General features: G+C 56.0%; 1 protein-coding gene across 14 annotated transcripts in view; it reads left to right on the forward strand.

The window, feature by feature from the left end:
• SHANK2 (SH3 and multiple ankyrin repeat domains 2) overlaps nucleotides 1-21011 on the forward strand; it is a 500122-nt gene that overhangs the window by 303918 nt on the left and 175193 nt on the right. For all 14 annotated transcript variants that reach the window (XM_053202783.1, XM_053202784.1, XM_027045494.2 and 11 more), the window contains one exon: nucleotides 11528-11603. In XM_053202783.1, coding sequence (XP_053058758.1) covers nucleotides 11528-11603 — 76 coding nt within the window. The remainder of the gene's footprint in view (nucleotides 1-11527; nucleotides 11604-21011) is intronic.

A 21011-nucleotide genomic window follows, 5' to 3' on the forward strand; every position in this document is an offset into this window, starting at 1 on the left:
GCCTTGGGGGGGTCCTGCATTCCGACTGTTAGCCGAGCGGACGAGGCCAGTGTCAGAGGGCCTCGGCGGGCAGGTGGGTGCACAGACCCCATGGTCGTAAGGGGCTTTGTGAGGCCAGAAAACTGCTTCGCGAAGTCATGATCGCAGAAGCAGCTTTCGCTCGGCAACACAGCCACCGCTTGATTCCTAAGGTGCTTCGTGTGAGCTTACGGTGTGGCCCACGGTCCCCCGGGACACAGCTGTCAACCGGGGAAGGAAAACCAGCCCCCATCCCGCACCTCTTCCTTTGCCTCCGGCTTTCGGAGTTTGTAGATCTGGCTTTTGCATGGTGCCTGAGCATTCAGGACCCGCTGACGTGTGCCCTGGAGGGTTGGTGGTGGGGGGGGCACTCCCTGTGCCCTCGCGCACCCGGGCCAACTTTAGGGGAATTCAAAGCGCATGGTTATTCTGGAAAACCTAACGTGGCCCCTTGCCACTGGGGGCTTACCCAGCTGTGTGGGCGCCAGGCTGGTATTCCCAGACCCGGGCAGGAGGGGAGAAGCAAGCAGATGCCACACGTGTGCACACGCGGGGGATGGACGGAGCAGGGCTCGGAGAGCTGGGAATAAATAGAATCCAGCGACTCAGTTGCTTGTGGGCCATAACCCACCACGTAAGTGGCTTCAACCACTGGAAACCACATGCTGGATGGGGCGCGGGGGGGCGGGGGGGGGGGAAGCGTGGCCCCAGGGCTCGTGGCCCTGCAGGCCCCCAGGGGAAGAGCTGCCAAGCACAGAGCAAAGCGCTTCACGTCTGAGAGGAGGACCGTCTCCCCAAACTGCACAGAGGAGAGGGTGGGGCGTCGGAGGGGCTGAGGCTCACCCCGCTCCCGCCGTCCCTCGGGCAGAGCCGGACCTTGAACACACCTCGTCTTGTCCCTGCAAACGGGGCACTGCATTCTCATACATGACGAAGGGGAAGTAAGGTGGCCGACAGAGTGACGGCTGCCAGTTGCTGACTTAAAGAGAGGGAGATTATCTGGGATTATCCAGGAGGGCTCAGTAATCCCAGCAGTCTTTAAGGGGAAGAGGGAGGCACAGAATTCAAATGAGCCTAATGGCATCTGAGGACTGGGCCCAGTGCTGCTGGCTTTGCAGATGGAGGAAGAGACCCCGAGCCCAGGAGCTCGGGCGTCTCCGGGAGCTGGGAGAGGCAAAGGAACGGACTCCCCCCTGGAGCCCCCAGTGGGGAACACAGGCCTGCCCACGCTTTGTCCTCGCCCGGTCAGATCCGAGTGGGATCCCCATCCGATAGGCTCTCCGAGAAAACCTGTCTGTCGAGATAGGCCACCAGGTTCGTGGCATACACCCTCCCACGTCAGGCTGGCGTGGCCTGGTCCGTGGCATGGTCCGTTTTAAGAAAGCAAGTGACCTTACTTTCTCCTCCCTCCCCTGCCAGGCCGACACCTGGGGCCCACGAGGCGCCCCAAGGACGTTCTGCAGCCGATTTAGTGAATAAACGGTCAACCATGCTAGCCGCTGCTCTGGGTGTGATAAGTGTCCCCCACCCCCACCACCGTGACTTTCTGGCGGTGCCACCCGGCCTCCACACCTGGCGTGAGATTGCCCTGTCGGCAGAGCCCGAGGGCTGGGGGTGGAGCCGGGCCTGGGGACACACCGTGCGGCCCCGCCCCCCGCCCTCTGCCCCAGCCCACCCCCCACACCCCGGCTTGTCCCCGCTTTCGCCGGCTGGAGTCTGGCCGGGGTGAGCCATACCCCAGTGGCCGGCCCTGCAGCCGCCTTCGTGCCCACTTCCGGCTTCTCCCCACACTCCTGTCTGCCCGCTTCTCTCTGCTGTGCGAGGAGCCCGTCGGCATCTTTGGTTTTAAAAAAGAAAAGTTATTTCTGTCTTCATCCCCATCGGTAATCTCTTTCCTCCTTGTGGTTCCGATTCTGCACTTGGCTCGCCAGCCTGGGGTGTAGCCCGAGTGGTGTCTGATTGAAAACCCGCTGGAGATCACAGGAGCCTGTGGCAGGGAGGGGTGTGGATGCACAGCGCCGGGGGCTTGCCGTGGGACGGCCCAGCCACCTTGAACCTCCACCAGGCGGCCCGAGCCCGGCGCAGAGGCAGGAGGCCATGGGGCCGCACCTGACTCAGGGCGGGCACAGCGGAGGCGCTCCAACCGGAACGGCGACGACGGGTGGGTTGGGGGCTCCCCCACCGCTCCGGTGTCCCCCCGCGGTGGTTTTTGCCCCTTTGGGCGAGGATCCAAGAATGGGACCCGGGAGCCAAGAGAAGACCTGAATTCCAGGGGAGGGAGGGACACGGGGAGCCTCATGACCTCACCAAAATGCCCTCCTTTTCGTCTGTCTGTCTGTCTCTCTCCTTTTGGTGGGACGGAAGCTAAATCTTGAGGGAAATGGGAAACAGAAGTCTTAGGGAACACAACCCCAGCTCTGTCCATTCTGGGCTGTATAGTAGGTGGCCACAGGCTCAGCGGCTCCCAACACCACCTGGCGAGGGGTTCACGGTGCCGGGGGTCAGCGGTGCAGGCGGGCTCGCCGGCTTCCGTGCTGGGTCTCAGGGGCCCCTTTCAGGCTGGAGCTGGAGCTCTGGGGGGGATGCCTCCCCCGCACGTGGGGTCGGCAGCAGGATTCTGCCGGAGCTGCAGGACGGGGGACCCGTCTCCTTGCCGACCTCCCTCCGGGGGTCACTCTCAGTTCCAGCGGGTCCCCCACGGTCCTGCTTATGTGGCCCCTCCATCCTCAGACACGTCCGGTTCTCTCCCGTCCTTAGATTAGCCCCTGATCATGTCCCTTTGCCAGAGAACCTGACGTTTCCAGGGGAGTAAGGCCAGGGGTGAAGGTTTCCCGGCGGAATTCAATTCTTCACGATCACCTCTGGACTGACCTGTCCAGAGTTCACCGAATCGAAGTCTTTCTCCTTTTAAAACCTACCCCAGCGGTCAGCAAGGGAACTGTAAGTCAATATTCCTTCTGTCCCTAGAGAGAAGGGTGCAGGCGACCTTGCTTTTGCCTCCTTTCCAAGACACGCGCGTGGACTTACGACCCTTTCGCGGCCTCTGAGCTTGTGGCCATCGACAAAGTCAGTCTGAGGCACCGCACCTGGGGAAGGGGACAGGAAGCTCGGGATGTTACCTGACGTGACCCCGCCATCGTGATGCGCGAGCCGAGGCGGCACGACCCGGAAGTGTTTCTGATCCTTGCAGGTCGTCTCCAGCCCACGGCCAGTCCCAGGGGAGACGGGAGCCCTCGTGTGTCCAGCGTCCTTCGCCTGGTCATTTTAACTGCTCTCTGATGGAGGGATGTCGCCGTGTGGCTAGGACGAGGTTGCCACTGCGGGGAACGCTGCCCCTGCGGTATCTGGACCCACGTAGGGGGTTGATTGTCACAGCAAATACCAGCACTTGGGAATTAGAGGCGAGGATGCCCAAGGGTCTGCAGCGTCCAGGACTGCCCCGGAAAGCGTCGTGGTGGACGGGCCAGGGGACCGTCACTTTCCACGTGGGTGACGACAGTTTCTAGGCAGAGTGACAGACAGAGCTGAAAGACACCGTGCTTTTGGTTGCAAGAATCCTAAAACCTGCATAACCTGGGTTACGTGGAGAAGCATGGTCCATCATAAGGATGCGGGGCCCTTCCTGGGCCCCGAGGGCAGAGTGTGTGGCCCAGCCGCCCTCCCCTGGTTCTGGGAGCAGGTTCTAGAGTCGGCACGGGCCTTGCCGGGAGCCAGGACAGCCCAGCCGGCTCTCTGCAGAGCCACACGTGCTCCGCCACTGCCCCGGGCTCTGGCCGTAGCGCCCGTCTGTTTCCCGTGGTGACGGCCTTGGTGCCCCAGTCGGGAAGGATACGCTTGCTTCAGACAGGAAGCTGAGACCATCCACGTCAATTCCATGTTCCCAGGAGAGGGTCTGTAAGCAGAGTCCCGGACAGGCTGCGCGGGGTCCGTTAACAAGTGCACGTGCCCCCGCAGCATTGTCACACCCTGCTCCTGGCCCCTTTCACAGATGAGAGAACCGAGGCCCAGAGAAGCAATTTCCAACCTGGGCCGCGCAGCCAGCAAGGGACTGGGCTCACGCTTGCCGTGTTAGGTGCAGGCGCAGTGACCTTCCTTGCGTGTCTGTTCCATGCGGGCACCCGTGAGCAAGGGCGCCGCCCCCGGGGACCCTGGCTCAGGAGAAGGGGCCGCACCCAGGCTCCTTGCCCTCTCCCATGAGGGCATCTCCTGACCCGAGAGCCCTCCTCCCCCCTCACCGTCCTTGGAACTACCTGTTGGCCTTTCGGAGTCTTTGAAAATCGTTTTGAGAAGATTGCTTCCCTCGGTTCCTTTTCCAGAACCAGTCACCCTGGGGGACCAGAGGCCATTCTCATCTCCCCACATGCCCCCTCCTAGCTCACTCGCCGAGCTACATGGCATAGTCTACCCAGCAGCAATGCGTAAAGGGCTATTTTAAATGCCGACAATCTGAAGCTTGTCGTGCAATCTGTCACTCCTTTTCACAAGTCGCGAGAGGTATATGGAATGGGATTTCTAGCCTTTTTTTCTTCCCGTGTAGATTTTTCTAGGCCACACTCACAAAGAAGCCTCCGGGGTGCGTCCGCCTGAACACTGCCCGCGTGGGGTGCCGGGGTGCACGGCCGTCTCCTGGGAAGGGCTTAGCCCCCAGCTGCGTCAGCGGCAGAGAGGAGGTGTCGTGTTGCGAAGCCAGAGACTCTGGGGTCATTTCGTCCAGCGGTCGGCCTGCTGGTCGAGAAGCTGAGGCCTGGAGAGGCAGCGTGAGGAGGGTGCACGTTGTCCCCATCAAGGTCGGGACTGGAGCTCAGGCCTCTCAGTTTGCAGGGCTGGCTGCTTGCGCCCCAGCCGTCCCCGGGAGGAGCCACGTCCAGCCCTCTGTGCTCCAGCCTCGACCTGTCACGGTCCCACCCCGCGGGACGAAACTGCCCACGTTGAACAGGAGCAAAGGGCCCAAGGGCGTGTGGTTTTGTGCACAGTGACCGAGCACTTTCTGTGTGCCAGGCTGCGTTCCAGGAGCCGGCGCTCCGGCCGTGCCCTGGAATTTGAGTTGGGGAGAGCGTGTCCCAGGGAGTCCAACAAGTGTAGAGGTCCTGAGGTACGGACGAGCTCGACATTTCCAAGGAAGGAAGGGGAGCCTAAGGTGACAGGAGTGGGGCGATTGAGGAGGGAGAACAGGAGGAGTCAAGGCCACGGTGTCAGGCCAGTGTCATCCAAAGACGCTTGGTGGGATTCTAATTCCATGGGAAGTTGTTGGAAAACAGTAAGCAGCACTGACATCACCTAATGTTTACATTTTTTAAAGCTCACTCTGCTCTACGGAGAGTTAGACCGAGGAGGGTAGGGACAAGTGTGGAAGCAGCGAGACCAGTGGCTACTGCAACAGTCCAGGCAAGAGCTAATGGTCGCTCAGATGAGGGCAGAGGGATTGCTGGCCTCTGAGCTGCAGGAGACCTACAGACCTTGCTGCATACAGCCCTGGGCCCGGTGCAGGCCAAGGAGGGGGCCTGCGTGCAGACTACTTGGTTCTTGGCTTCAAGAAGCTTCTACGGGGTTAGGGAAACAGACAGGTTCCCTCTGGGTTGGTTAGTTTATGTCCTTTCTATTTTTTTTTTAATGTTTTATTTATTTTTGAGAGAGGGGGGGGGCGCGGGGAGGGGCACAGAGAGAGGGAGACACAGAATCCGAAACAGGCTTCAGGCTCTGAGCTGTCAGCACAGAGCCCGACGCGGGGCTCGAACCCACGAGCTGTGAGATCATGACCGGAGCCGAAGTCGGACGCTCAACCGACTGAGCCCCCCAGCTGCCCCAGCTTATCTCCTTTCTTTATCATCAGCAGAGAGGCGTCTTCCTCTGAGACACATGAAGAAGGCATGTGCTGCTGTCCTTTGCTCTGTCCATGTAACTAGGATACGTTCCTGTAGTCTGTTGGGTGGTTTTCCTTTTCTAGAGGGTATGAGCATCTTCCCAGACAAGGGGCCGAGCTCTGCTCTTGCGTTGATTGCGTCTAGTCTTTCTTTCTGCACTCAGCGGGACTCCCGGTTGCTGTGACGAAAGCCAGCTCCGCCAGGCCCGAGCGAAACATGGAATGTGCTGCCTCTCGTGAGAGAAGGCCACGCAAGGTCTGCATCAGTCAGCTCAGGCTACGTAAAGCTGCAGTAACAAACGTGCCCCTAAACTTAATGACCTAAAACCACAAAGTTGTCTGTCTCGTATCCCAGGGGGCTCACTCGGGGACCCAGGCTGATGGGGATCACCATCTCAAGTGTACTGGGCACCATGCCCCAGGGATAAACTCAATACTGGGGGCAAGGGGCAGTCTCGCACTGGGGACTGAATGCTCCATCCGTCCAGAAAGTGGCATAAGTCGCTTCTTGAAACTCATCGGGCAAAACTAATTTCAAGCATCATCTGGCCAAGCCGAGGTCACCTCCCTCAACATGCAGCCCTTGGAACATCTCAGAAAACACCAGTGGGTCATGTGTGGGCCACAGGTCCCTCAGTACTAACGATGGGGTCCAGGACAGTCCAGCGTGATGCCTGGACCGGCCTGGGACACAGCCGTGCTCGTGGTGACTGGGGCGGCATGCCTCTCGAGAGGTGGCTCCCCCCGGACCCCCGCATGGTGACGGGAGCAATCGTTTCCCCAGGGAGGGGACATATAGGCACACGAACTCGCTGTGGGCACCACACCTCGGGTGGCAGGTCTCCTGGCTGTCGGGGGCGGCCTTGCAAACAATGAAGTTCATGGCCCCATCCCTCCTTCCAAACTTTGCAGCTGTGACAAGGGTTAGCCGCACTGTCTTCAGCCACAAAGGAAACGTATTCGGTGTGTGTCACTGAACAGCCAGGCGCAGCTGTGGGTTGTGCACAGGGCTTCTGACCGTGTCACCAGGGCAGTCGGTCGGTCCCCCTATCCCACCAGCTGCTCTACTGTCCTGGGTGTGACTCGTTCTCAGGCAGCGTGTTCCCCACGGTGGCCTCAAAAGTGGAAATCGCAGCAGCAGGAGGAAGGCTGCATTGTCCCAGCCAGGGTCACGTGCCCCTCCTCTGAGCCAGGCACCTGCTGTGTTTAAAGGAACAGACTGCCAGGCTCCCGTGCGCGACCCTGGAATCCAGGGCCGAGCAGTGGGGGTGGGGAGGGACTGGGCAGCCCCACCTGACCACATGGCGGGCCAGGAAGGGGCTCATCCCAAAGAACAAGGGAGGCACAGCCCAGGAGAAGGGGAGTGGCTTCTGCACGTGGACTGTGAAGGCGGTGGCTGGCTGGTCATTTTAGAGTTTATTTATTTATTTTGAGAGAAAGAGACAGAGACAGAGTGGGGGAGGGGAGAGAGGGGGAGAGTGAGCGAGAGCATCCCAAGCAGCCTTTGTGCTCTCAGCCCAGAGCCCGATGCGGGACACGATCTCACGTCCCGTGAGATCATGACCTGAGCTGAAATCAGGAGTCCGACGCTTAATGGCCTGAGCCACCCAGGTGCTCCTGGCCAGTCAGTTTAATGCAAGTGGAAGACAGAGGGTGATCGTGCAGGGTGTAGGGCAGAGGCAGATATAGGGGCCCGGAGGGTTCTTATGGGCCTCCCTGGAGGACCCGTGGCCTTCCGGCCGCACCTGGAAGCCTGGGGTGGGCTCTGCTGGGTGTGTGAGTGAGCAGGCCGGCCGACCTGCAGCCTTCGAACACGTGTGACCGTGTCCACATCAGAGTGACGGACAACCGATCATCCAGCTGAGGCCCAGAAGCCTCTCTGAAGGGCTCTGGGTCTGTGTTCAACCCACAGGGTTGCTGGCCGGGCCTCCGACCTCCTCCTGCTCCTCCCCTTCTGCGTCTTGTTTGCGACCCACGTGCATCTTGGGAAGGGGCCGGCCCGGGCGGCCAGCAGCCCCCGCCTCCCCGCACAGTGACGGCAGATCCCAAGGCCGACCCTGGTGGTGACACGAGGGGCACACCTTAACAGTGGGGAAGGGGCCTGAGAGCGATCCAGCCCACCTTCTCTCTTCCCCGGGTCAGACGCTGAGGCCAGGCAAGGGCAGGTCCACAGGATTTGGCGTCTAAGTGAGGTTAGTGATGGTCGCAATGTTGTGTCCCTCAGTGCCTCTCCCCTGATCTTTGGGGCCGTATCCCAGAGCAGAAGTGTAATTGTGTCCAGGAGCCAGAGCACAGAAAAGACCTGTGCAGTGGGAGTTTTTCACAAAGCATTCAGAGATAGTATCCTTTCAAATTAAAAAAAAAGGGGGGGGTTGGTGCCTGGGTAGCTCAGTCGGTTAAGCGTCCAACTCTTGATTTCAGCTCATCTCATGATCTCATGGCTCATGGGATCAAGCCCTCTGGGCTGACGGCACCGAGCCTGCTTGGGATTCTGTCTGCCCCTCCCCCGCTCACGCTCTTCTCTTTCTCAAAAGAAGGAAAGAAAGAAATAGTATCCTTTCTAAAGGTCTCCTTTCTCTAATAAAATAATTGAGGTAGAGGAAAGGAGCCCATTGTTTTGAACGTCCTTCCTGAGCCAAAATAAAAACGTGGTAAATCTTATGTCAGACTACGTTCTTCCCTCTTGTGTCAAATTTTCTTGATCCGTGAAATCCCCAAATCTGGGAACCACTGGCTCACTGACCTAGCCTAGAAATGGTTCCCTTTCTGAAATGTTTCTTCCGGTAAACACACACGCACGTGCACACACACACACACACACACACACACACACATTCACTGACGCCCCCTCTGCTGCTGGAACCCTAAACCTCTGACTTTAGCCAGGGCCCCCCACCGATCACATCTCAGTGCTCAACACCTCCCTAGGCAACCAGCGCAGAGCTGCCTATGTGGGGCTTAAGCAACAGAGGCAATTACGAGTAATAACAGCTCACAGACAGTCCCCACGGTCGCTCGGTGGCTTTGTAAGCTACTCTGCTAAACACGATGAGGTTCAATTCCTACGTAGCCCTCCGGGGCCTGGCGCAGATGGGGCCCCCACACAGATGTCACAGGGCTGAGTCGGCCGGATGCATCGTCTGGCCTGCGTGCTCCCTGTGCACCGTCATCCGACTGCTGGTGCCCTTAGCCCAGCTCACGGAAGGTCCTCATCCTCAGGCTGCGTCTTCACCCCGGCCCCAGGATCCTGAGCCCCGGATTGCAGAGCTAAGGCCCCACCCCTGTGAGTCTCCTAGTCCCTGCATGTGGGGCGCAGGATCCGTCTCCCCCCGTGCCCTTGATAAATGACTCACATTGCACATGTGTAAGCTACAGACGCCGGGGAAGAGGGGAGGAGGGGAGGAGGGTCCAAAACATCTGGGCACAGTTCGTCCAGGTGCGAAACACGGAAGAGGTACGTGCAGCTTGGCTGGACTGGTGCCCGGCGCGGCGAGGGCCCCATGTACTGAAGCCACTCTGAGGCTGTGTGGTGTGTTTTCTTTGTTGGTCGCACAATAGGTCGTGTAGGTCAGGTGGACAGGTACTGGCCCTGGGTAGCTACCAGGAATTAGGCATGGGGGCGGGGCATGTGGAGTAACACAGAGAAAAAGGCCATCACCACCCTGGAGCACTGTAGAGGGCATGGGGACTCGGACCCCTTCCAGGGGTCACTTAGTGTGGCTTGGTGGTCTGGAGCCCCTGGGGACTCATCCTGACCCTGCCATTTAGTGGGTGTGTGACTTTGCCTCGGCAGCCTTACCATCTCCATCCATAAAATGGGCTCGGTCCCACCTCCCTCATCTGGCTGCTGCGACTAGTGAGGGGCTGAGCGCAGATGACCAGACGGGGGCACAGGGGAAGGACCCCATAAACATTAGCGTTGATGGAGCAGGGGCACGTGGAACAGAGACAGAGGGAGGGAGGACCCCAAGGTCCTGGCAGGATTTGAAAGGTGACTGGACGTGGTCGAGGCTGCAGAGCAGCACGTACCTCGCACGGGGGCTCGGGAGGTCCCGGAGGTGAATTTGGGAATGGCGCTTGGAGCCGGACCCGGTGTTCAGTAAGCACTCAATTAGTGTCCACGACAACAGTGGTGATGTTGATGTTGTTGCTTGTCAGAGAATCGTACCTTTGGTGTTCTTGGAGCCTCGGGGGTGGTGACGGGAAAGGGGTGAAGAGGCAGGGGGGAACCAAGTCCCAGAGGACCCAGGCTGCCTATCAGCTAAGGCAGCGTTAGCTGCTGTAACAAACAAGTCCCTCGAGGGTAGCGTGGGGCGACAGAACTCTAATTGTTGCTCACTTCAACAGTTCAATGTACAGAGACCCAGGCATCTTGCAGGAACGCTAGAGGATTCCACCATCCTGTAGTGCCCCGGGGAGCGTCCTAGCTCTGAGCTGGGCGAGGTAGCAAGAGAGGGTGGGGAAGCACACGGGGTCCATAAAAGAGAAGCTTAGAAGAGAACCCCCCCCCCATCTTCACGATGGAATGTTCCATTGCATTGCTCACATTCCATTGGTGGGAAGTGGTCATGCGGCATGGGTGCAAGGGGAGCTGGGAAATGTAGTCCTGGGCTGGCCATTTGCTCCTCCCTCTCCCTCAGAGACATCTCCGTACTGTGCAGAAAGCGAGCATGCATTTTTGCTGAACTAGCTGCCTCCAGGCATAAAAGGGGCTCGAGCAAAACCATGCCGACCTTCCTCGGTACCCTTACGTGCATTCACTTTTGAACTGAACGTGTGTGGGGGTTTGAATAAAAGCTCGTTTGCCTTGGAACGTGGACTGACCACGGAGAGGGTTGTAGAAGTTATAATGAGATTTTGAGCCATTTCCTGAAGCCAATCGCATAATTTCTCTGTATTTTTTTTTCCTAGGGTTTAGGAAGGAGATTGTCTCGGAGATTTTATTCGTGGGGAAAATATCTGAACAGTAAATCATTGATCCCCCGAATTTCTCGTATTTGTGTTTTTGTGGGTTTCCTCCCTCTGGCCCCCCGCTAGCTGTTAAAATCTATTTACATTCTTCAAACTGTGTCCGGTGAAGTTTACGTCCAAATCTGCTGAGTAAGAGAAGCAGGCAGAGGACTGAAATTAGGAACGTGAATCATGTTTGGGGTTTTGTTTGTTTGTTTGTTTGTTTGTGTTTTAGGAAAGAACGTCTACAGCCAGAAAAGTAACAACAAGCCTTCTTTTTCCCCAAAGGCAGGTCATGTTCACGTTAGCCGGAAGGCCCAGCAGCATCACCTGGGGATACCTACCGTTCTGGCGGGTTCTGTGAGCCACTGCTATTCTGGCTTGAACTACATGACTGTCTTCTTTGCAGAGCACTGCCTCCCACCCCCTTCCCGAGCCCAGGACCCGGGGCTGTGCCTTCTTTCTGGAATGAGGCTCCTGGCTCTTCAAAAGTTGGCCTCGGGGTTCATATGTGTTCCTCACAGTTTGCAGAGTTAGGCCCCAGAGCGAGGCCTTCTCTTCCTCCAAGATCTTTCCCCAGGAGAGCGGGTCTCGCGCTTCGTAGGTCAGATAAGTGAGAGGCCCGGCCGGCCTCGCCTGGTTTCCGCATTCAGGGGCCGTGACTTTTCTAAACAGTGTTTCTCTTCCCTCTCTGTGCAGAAACTCGAGCAGACCGCAGCAAGAAACTCTTCAGGCACTACACAGTCGGTTCATATGACAGCTTCGATGGTTCCAGGTAAGACGTGGCTCTTTCTCCGCCAGGCCCCCTCTGCTCACAGATGCTCACGTGGGCCGCAAAAAAAGCGCTGGACCATCGTGCATGGAGCACTTGGGCGCCCTTGGCTTTTCCCCTCAGTGTGTCCATTGGGACACCCCCCCCCCCCAACCCGCCACGGACTGGGATTACAGAAGCCACCGTCTTCCGGAGAACCTGCCCAAGATGCGGTCTCCGTGCTGCCTGAGGTTTGGGGTCGGGCTGGAGCGCACCGTGGGGTGGCTCAAGGGAGAGGGCTGTCTGTCCAGGAGGAGGACGACCAGGCATGGTGTGGGGGGGAGCAGCATGGATGTCAGTGACGACAGTGGCTGGCCACAGAGCCACGGGGCAGCGCCCGGGTTGCACCCCATCCCGGGAATATTTAGGGTGCCGTAGCTCTGGGCTTCTATGTCGTCTGCGTTTTCCCTCTGCCTCCTGCCTCTGAGTTGAAGCTTTTGTACAAGGAAGGCTCACCCCCCACCCCGAAAGGCATGGCACCAAGCAGGCAGGGCCTTTGAGCATAACGTACGTTCGTTCTGTTGTGCAGTCATGCCCACCCTCCGTCTCCGGAACTTTCCATCTTCCCAAACCGAAACACTGTCCCCATGAAACCCCGAAAGCTCCCAGGCCCTCCCCCAGCCCCTGGTGCCCGCCATCCACTCTCTGTCTGAATCTGGTGACTCTAGGGGCCGCCCAGAAGGGGAATGATATGGTATTTGTCTTCTTTTGCGACTGGCACGTTTCACTCAGCGTGGTGTCCTCAAGGTCCGTCCGTGCTGTAGCAGGTGTCAGTGTCCCTCCTCCGCAAGGCTGAAGAAGGTCCCTCTGCAGGCATAAGCCACGTTTCGTTTGTCATTCCTCCGTGGGCGCACACCCGTGTTGCTTCCACCTTTTGGCTGTTGTGAATGGTGCTGTTGTGGACACGCTCGTTCACGTATCTGAACACCTGTTTCTGGTCCTTTGGGGTATACGTCTGGCAGTGGAATTGCTCGTTGGACCTGGCTTTAGTGCCGACCTGTCCCGACCGCCTTTCTGTCGTACACAAGACCGTTTAGGACGGGAATCCCACGCCGGGCAGAGGAGCCGAGCCGCCCCTCCCGAGCGGGTCTTGCTGACATTGCCCACTTTTTGGCCTTGAAAGTTCAAGCTGCGGTCTGTGGCCCAGTACCGCCGAGAGAGAGAAAGCTCAGAGGCTGGTGGCTTCTGGGGAGGCACGGCTGACCCCGGCTTCTCTCGACCAGTCTCCGTGGGGCTCAAATGAGTTGCTTCTGCGGCCGCAGGCGGCTGCTGGAGAAAGCGGACCCTGGGCACGTGGTCGCGGCCGGTGTGGCTGTCCTGCTTTGCTTCCTTTCTAAGAAAGAGGGTGCCTGAGGCTCAGAGAGTGGCAAGACTGTTGCCATGGTTACGTGGAGGGCCATCCGTCCTGGGAGTGGGGCTTCTGGGAGAAAGGAGCCTTTGACAGCCGCGGCTCGCCCACCGAGGGGCTGTCCAGGGACCTGAGCTGACCGAGCCAGGGAAAGAGAAGACCACGGGGCCAGGCAGGCTGGCTGGGTCACGTGTCACATGGCTGACAGCAGGCCCGGAACACACACACACACACACACACACACACACACGGCAGCTTGGCCGGCAGAAGGCGTGCGGAACCGTTGTAGCTGTTCACAGAGAGAGCAGAGCTGTCAGGAGGTGATGAGCTCCCCGCCACCGGAGGAAGCCAAGCCGGGTAGGCATTCTCTTGCCAGAATGTCCCAGGTGGTAGGACCAGGTGACATGTGAGATCCTTGTCAGCTCTGCCTCCCCCCGTCTCGACGCCCAGAGGAAGGCTTTTGTTTTGCGTGTTACCGACCACCGGCTCGGGGCCAGGGCCTGGGACCACAGAGAAGAGGGACATCCAGCCACGCCCCTCAGGGTCAACTGATGACTTCTGAATGGTAAGAGCTCTGGCCGCGACCGTGGTTCAGGAGTCAGTGCCGACTTTCCCAGGGCGAGGGACTCAGATGCGCTGTGGGCTCACATGGGCCAGAAAAAGATGCGAGTAATCGTGGCGCCATTTATGAACCTCCTGCCACGTGCCCACACCTTGGCTTGGTCACCACTGCTGCCCGATGGCCCTCCTCCAGTGACCTTGGAAACAGCGTCATTATCCGCTTCTCAGAACCCTAAGGTGGAGAAAGGAAGGTCACATTAAGGACCTGGCCCTCGGCCACATGGGTGCCGGGGCCTGTGTGCGAGGCGCGGTCACCTGGAATACAGGACCCTTGCCCTCAGTCCCCTCTATCCCATGGTAAAGATGTTACCGCCCAAGGCTGGCCAAGGAACTAGCTGCGGATTGAGAGAAATCGACAGAGACTAAACCGTCAGCTGGTGAAGTGTGCTGGGCGGATGGAATGGCGTTACCTGGGTTATCAGGTCTGAGCTTTTCTGCCCAGGACGTAGGGCTTAGCCTGGGGGAGCCACCGCATCCCAGAACTGACCTCTTCCGGACCACGCGCTCGGCAAGGCCAAGGAGCTGGTGGCTCCCGCCTGCCATCGAAACCCAGGCGGCCGACGTGCGTGGCTCTTGGGCGGGTTTGGGGGTGAGGCTGAGCCCGGGCTCCTCTGGCTGAAGAGGCAGGAAGTGTCTAAGGGACTCACCAGCCACCGGCTCATTGACCCGCTTCGGAATCCGTGCCAGACACGGCCTGGCGAGCCACGGAGATCTGGGTGCCGCGCCAGCCCCCGGGCCAGTTACCCACCGTAGGCACAGGGCAGCGGTCTGGGCAGGCTGCTCAGGGCTGAGGCCGCGCTGTTGCAGATGCAAATGTAATTAAAGAGAAGGCAATAAGACGCGGCAGTCAGTGGAGACGGTTTCTGAATCAGTCAGCCCTTTCTCCCCTTCCCACCCCCTCCCCCCCCCTCCCACCCCGTTATGTCAACAGCTTTGCTCAGGGACTCGTTGCCGAGGAGCGGACTGATAAAAACACACCCGTTCGTTGTTCACTGGGTCCAGCTACTCCAGCTGCTCCTTTCCTCGGGATTCCCCTCCACCTACCCATCGTGTACATGGCAGAAGGATCTAGAAGCGTGGGCACATGATCGAGATCAGAAAGCAGAGAACCTGTAGCCATTACTACAGCGGACCTCACGGATATTTCAATATTGTTCTTAAAAACACAGAGTGTAGGAGTCTCAAGTTCCCGCTAGTTTTAAATCAGAACTCCAGCCTCATTAGCATGGGGCGTCGAGGAGGAGTCTACCTGGGAGAAGGAGGAGAGACCTCAGGCTTTCATACCAGGCTGAATACACCGCATCCATCCATCCACTCATACAGCCAGCCATCTAATTACCTGTCTGCCTGTCGATCAGCCAGCCATTCAGCCATCTCCTGACTCATCCGTTCATCCGTGCACCCACCCATCTAGCGAGCGCCGCATCCATTCGTCTCTCCATCCGTCCACCCGACCATCCACCCATCCATCGATTCACGCGTCCATTCACCCAACCGCTCACCCATCCACTCATCCATCCAACTACCTGTCTACTCAGCCAGCCAGCCAGCTACTAATTCCTCCATCATCTACCCATCCGGCCATCCATATTTACCTCTCCACCCATCCACTTCTCTTGTTCATCTATCCATCTATTCAACCAATATTCATCAAAATCTGACTATCCGGGGAGCTAAGGATATGGAGGTAAACAAGACAAACACAGTCTCTGACCTCACACAGATTAAAATCTAAGTGGTGAAAATAACAAAGTTTAGGAACAAATAAGCTAGAGAATCACACTTAGCAGTCAATGCTCTGGAGCAAATCAGCAGTGTCACCATACAGTCTCTTGGGCAGGTTGGGGCAGACCTGCTTTATAGAGGGAGCCGAGGAAAGTCTCTCTAACGAAGTGACTTTTGATCTGACACCTGACCGTTCAGCAGAATCAGAAAGCCCGGCATGTGCAAAGGCACTGAGGTGATGTGCAGGAAAGCAGTGGCCTGGAAGGGAGTAGAGAGGATGATCCCAGAGAAGGACCTTGTGCTCTGTGGGAGGAGAGTGGACTTCCTCCCGTTTGTGCAGTGGGGATCCCAGAGGGCTTTAAGCAGAAGAGTAACATGACCTGGTTAACTTTGCTGGAGGCAAACAGAAGGAAGGGTGGGGGCCACCTGCGCGACCGTTGTCATCTTCCTGGCTGGGAAGTGGTGGTGACAGGCCAGTGGAGAGGTAGGGATAGACAGGTGGGTGGCTTCCGAGTGTAAGGTGTCGTTAGAAGGGACAGGACCCACCTAGGCACTACATGGGGGGCAAACGGGGAGTGCGGAGGGCTCTCCTCCTTTGGGGCTCTACAGGGAGGAGCCCCAGAGGTGAGTGGGGTTGGACCCGTTCCCTGTTGTCATCAGACACCTCCCGGGACCCCTCGCTACTCATCCAAATCTGCACCTGCAGCTTCGGACCCGCCTGGAAGCACTGTGTTCAGAAGCGCCATGTGGGGAACGCATCTAAGGTGCTGGGTCGTCACTGTTCCTCTTTGTTGGTGAGACCAGTTGAATCGCAAGGGCAGCAAATGGTACCTGTTGGCCAGCCGGACGGCCCCTAGTGGTGGCTTCTTGCTCTCATGGCTGTCAGACATCATCGTCCAACTTTGTATGTTTTTAAATTGGTAATTGGAAGTACATACATGCGGATAAAAAATTCAACACGGGCGGGTATCGTGTTAGACTTAAGTCCTTACCCCCTGGCCCCCAGTTCTCTCCAGAGAGAACCTCTCCTGTTGGTTTCCTGAGGGTCGTCCCAGAGGCGGACACTGAGTCTGAAAGTGCACATGCACATGACCTGAAGCCTTTCAAAGCCCTTGAAAGTACAGGGCCCTAGGTTTTTACATCTGCCTTTCCAATGAAGACCCCGTATATATAACCTTGGGCAACTCACTGTCCCTCTGTGTGCCTCAGTCCCTGACCCCCCAACCCTATTTGCAAGGTGGAGATCAGTCTTCCGACGCAGGCCACAGCCCCGGTGGTGTTCAGGACAAGGTGAATGGGGGCAACGTAGGATTAGTGTTTGCAGCTTAGAGGCACGTGCTGTACGAATCCAGAGGGACGCTGACTTGTGGACAGCGTGGGTGGGTAGCTGATTTCCCTTGAAACCCTAACTCTGTGTTCCAGGAGAGTGCCTCGTGTAGGTAGTGAGAACTGAATGGCAAGAAACATGGATGTCCTCCAACATTATTTTGTATTTGTATGTTTTCTATTATTCCTTCGACTTGAAAAAAAGGGATCGATCCCCGAGTACGTTCGCGGACTCGTAAGGGAACATACTTTGGTTTTTTTCCCCCTCGGTGGACTGGTGGCCGGGCCTCATGATTAGTGATGAAGCTCTCAGGGCAGCTCCTTTGGGACAGAGAGAGGGGGTTTTGCTGTTTTGTCCCTACATATCTGTACTTGTACTTTTCGCAGGTATGTATTGCTTTTGTAATATTTTTGAGAGCAGGAAAGGGAGGGGTGAATCCCTGGGCCCAGGCAACATAAGAAGTCACCACAGCTGTGCGTGCCAGCTCTCCCAGCTGGCTCTCCCACCGGGCCATGTGCACGAATATGGCAGCTGGAGCCAGGTCTCCAGCTGGAGGAGTCACGGCCCCAGAGAACGCGTCCCAGTAGTTTCTCCTAGAACATGTTCTCTTCCGCCGTCTAGTCATGGCGAACAGCACGCCCAGTGCCCCCATGGGAGACCCGGGGCCCCTCCCCTTCCCTCATCCATCACGAGCGTCCAAGGACTCCCGCCCTCCTCCCCATCCTTCCACGGCTTGCCGAGGGGGTCGGCCCTCAGCCGTTGTCCACAGACTGCCTCCCTACCTCCGTGATTGTACCTGACTTCTCTTTTTGTCTTGTTTTTTCATTGACACGCAATCGACATATCACATTATACTACTTACAGGTGTAGAACGTCATGATTAGATATTTGTACGCGTTGCAGAATGATCACCGTGAATGGGAAGCCTGGTTGAATCTGTCACCTTACTTCCTTATGCTTGGTTTTCTCACAATGAGAACTTTTCAGATCTACTCTCCTAGCGACTTTCAAATATATAATACCGTGTTACTAATCACGGTCACGGTGCTATCCGTTACATCCCTGGGACTTAGTTGTCTTTTCTTTTTTAAAAATATTTATCTATTCATGGTGGGACAGAGAGAGAGTGGGTGCAAGCAGAGGAGGGGCAGAGAGAGAGGGAGGAGAGAAAATACCAAGCAGGCTCCGTGCTGTTCGCACGGAGCCCGGCACGGTGCTCGATCCCACGAACTGTGAGATCATGACCTGAGCCGAAACCAAGAGTCAGATCCTCAATTGCCTGAGCCACCCAGGTGCCCCAAGGGACTTATTTGTCTTACAGCTGAGAGTTTGTACCTTTTGACCACCTTGACCTATGGCATCACTCATCCCCTGCTCCTGGAAACCACCAACTTCTGTGTCTATGAGTTGTGCTTCACTTGTTCATTTGTTTTGCTTCATTCTACATATAGATGAAATCACGCAGTATTTGTCTTTCTCTGTCTGGCTTCTTTCACCTAACATAATGCCCTCAGAGTTTCTTCGTGTTGTAAATGGCAGGATCGCATTTCGTTTTATGGCTGAATAATATTCCGTGTACACCACTTCCTCTTTATCCACTCGTCTACCAGTGGGCACCTAGGTAGTTTCCATATCTTGGCTGTTGTGTATAATGCTGCATTGAACATGGGGTGCGGATATCTTTTTGACTTCGTGTTCCCATTTATCTTTGGATAAATACCCAGAAGTGGCATTGCAGGATCATATGGTACTTCTATTTTTAATTTTCTGAGGATCCTCCATACTGTTTTCCAGAGTGGCTGTACCTGTTTACTTTCCCACCAACAGCGCACAAGGGTTCCAACTTCTTCGTGTCCTTGCCAAGAAAAGTTATTTCTTGTCTTCTTGACAATAGTCATTCTAACGAGTTAGTTAGAATTATCTCCAGCTACATTATCTACCGTTAGATTAGTTAGATCGTTTCTTGTGTATATTTTGACAGTAGCCATTCATACTCATTCAGGTGTGAGGTGATCTCTTTGACTTGTTTTGCCTTGTTCTTCCGATGGTTACCTCCCTAACTCTGCGACTACCCCTGCATTTCTTAATTTAACAACATAAAGCATCATTAATTCTTTGCTGTAAAAGTCTTTTAGGTTCTATCTATAAGTTGGATTCAAAAGTTTAAAGCCAGTGGAAAGCATCACATTATCATGATACTATAAATGTTTACATCATTTCCAAGTCCAAGGCTAGGACTGCAGTTCCTTTTTATAGACACATTCGAAGAACGGGCTTTCTAATACCAGAATCCACTGGATTCTTTTTTCTTTCACCCCATTAGTTGTTCAAAGTATTGTCACAGTTTAGCTTAATATTAGGGTTATGGTTTTCACATGAAGTTCTTATTTTTTTCCTGGAGTTTATGGTTGCCTTTTTTTTGTGGAAGAGGAATTAGTTCTTCAATATGCCACTAAAATGTCATCCTGTTTCTTCTGTATCACTAGAACCCATCTCATCCTTATCGGAGCTCTCTGCTCCCATTTGGACACCATTCCCCAGGTCCCAGTGCACGATTCTCATTCTGAGATTTCCCTTCATGGAGCTACTGGGTAAATGAGGTGTTTCTTTAGCTTTGTTCTACCAGGACACATACTCAAGCAACAACCTCAGTGAAAGGTACCTGGAATGTCAACTCCCGTGTCTGAAAAGTCTCTGATGTGCCCAGTGCTATAGAATTCTAGATTCAAAATAGTTTTCTTCTAAACAATTAAAGCATTGCTTTATTGACATCTTGCTTCTGCTCATTGCTGGCGAGAGGTGATGGTGCTATCTGATCCTCACTCCAGTATAGGTGATCCTTTGTCTTTCTCTCCAAAGCCTTGGAAGAACTTCATTGTTTCTACTTTTCCTTGATATTCTGAAATGTCATGCTGATGGGTCTAAGTCTCTTCTTTATTCATTGTGCCCACTATCCTGGGGGTTCCTTCAGACTGAAGCAGCTTCGGCTTTAAGAACATGCTTTCGTTATTCCCTTGGAAATGCCCTCACTTCCTGTCCCAGTTCCCTCTTTCTGGATTTCCTATCAGCCCATTCTTTCTTATGTTTTCTGTCCCTTTGCCTTTTCACTCTGTATTCTGGGAGATTCTCTCAACTTTCACCCTGTCTCTGTAAGTTATTCTTTTGACAATCACATTGTTATGTTCCAAGAGCCTTTCTTTTCAATGATGGGTAAGCTTCTAAAGATGAGGGAAGTCATTTCCGGATATCTTTGGGAACAAACAGGCAGCTGTGAATGGGCAGTTTTCTGCACAGAGGTGCTCTCGAGGCAGAGTCCACGCTGATTGCCTGTTCCTTCAGGTCAAACACCAAAAAGAGAGAAATCCAGAGTCATGTTCTTTGCCCCACTTACCCCAGGAGCCCAAAAAGAGACAGATGCGGGTTCTTGTTCAAACCTGTGGGACAATAGTAGGGTTCAAATTGAAACTTGAGGGGTCGGGGTGTTTTTGTTTCGTGGTGAGCATGCCCCAGATGCCCGGGCGATGAGGCAGTGGTGAGAGGGGTCCTAGGAATGCCAGGGCCAGGCTGAGTGGAGACAGTGGAGGATGCTGACTGGTGGTTGTAGGGGTGGGGGGGCAGGGGTAGGGTGCAGACACCCTACCCCGCTCCTGGTGGCGTCTGAAAATCAAGAGCTGTGATTCAACCTCCATCGTGGATCTTTGAGATTCAGATTTAATAGGTGGTTATGCAGACTCCTGGCACTCTGTATATGTCCTGGGTCCACTCTGGTTCTGAGCCTCTCAGGACACGGGGGGCGGGGGGGGGGGGCAAACGAGGGCCTCTCCCACTCCAGAACTCAGTGATTAGACATTAAGTGTTCTCTGGCTTCACCACACCACTGTCCCCAGCGCTGTCATGATGTAAAGCGACCGACTTGGGGACTTCCGACCTTGCTAGTGTCCCCAGACTAGGGGACAGGGCATGTTCTTTTGGCTGGAGATAGGCTCAGACCCTCTAAAACCACAGGGGGGTCCGCAAGTGGGAGGAGCCTCCTGGGGACCCAGGCTCAGAAGCCCCTGCATAGGGAGCCCTTGACCTCCTGTGTTGGGGCTCTTTACTGGAGCTGCTGAGCCTAGCCAGGGGAGGCATCCCAGGACCACCTGGCCCTAGGGCAGAAGCCGAAATTCTCAGAGAACACTCCCTCTCATTTCACCCTTTTTGGTGGGACTGGGCAGGAAGCCGTGGCACCTTTTTTCTGGACTGAGTGGCCCCTGTTGGGAGGCTGGGAGCAAAGTCCCTCCGCACAAGGGAGGTTCCTGGCTCAGAGCACCCTCGGGCCACATTTAGTACATTTCCAGGTGGCGAGTGGGTG

The sequence above is a fragment of the Acinonyx jubatus genome, chromosome D1 (genome assembly GCF_027475565.1).
Source record: "Acinonyx jubatus isolate Ajub_Pintada_27869175 chromosome D1, VMU_Ajub_asm_v1.0, whole genome shotgun sequence".
Classification (NCBI taxonomy): Eukaryota; Metazoa; Chordata; class Mammalia; order Carnivora; family Felidae; genus Acinonyx; species Acinonyx jubatus.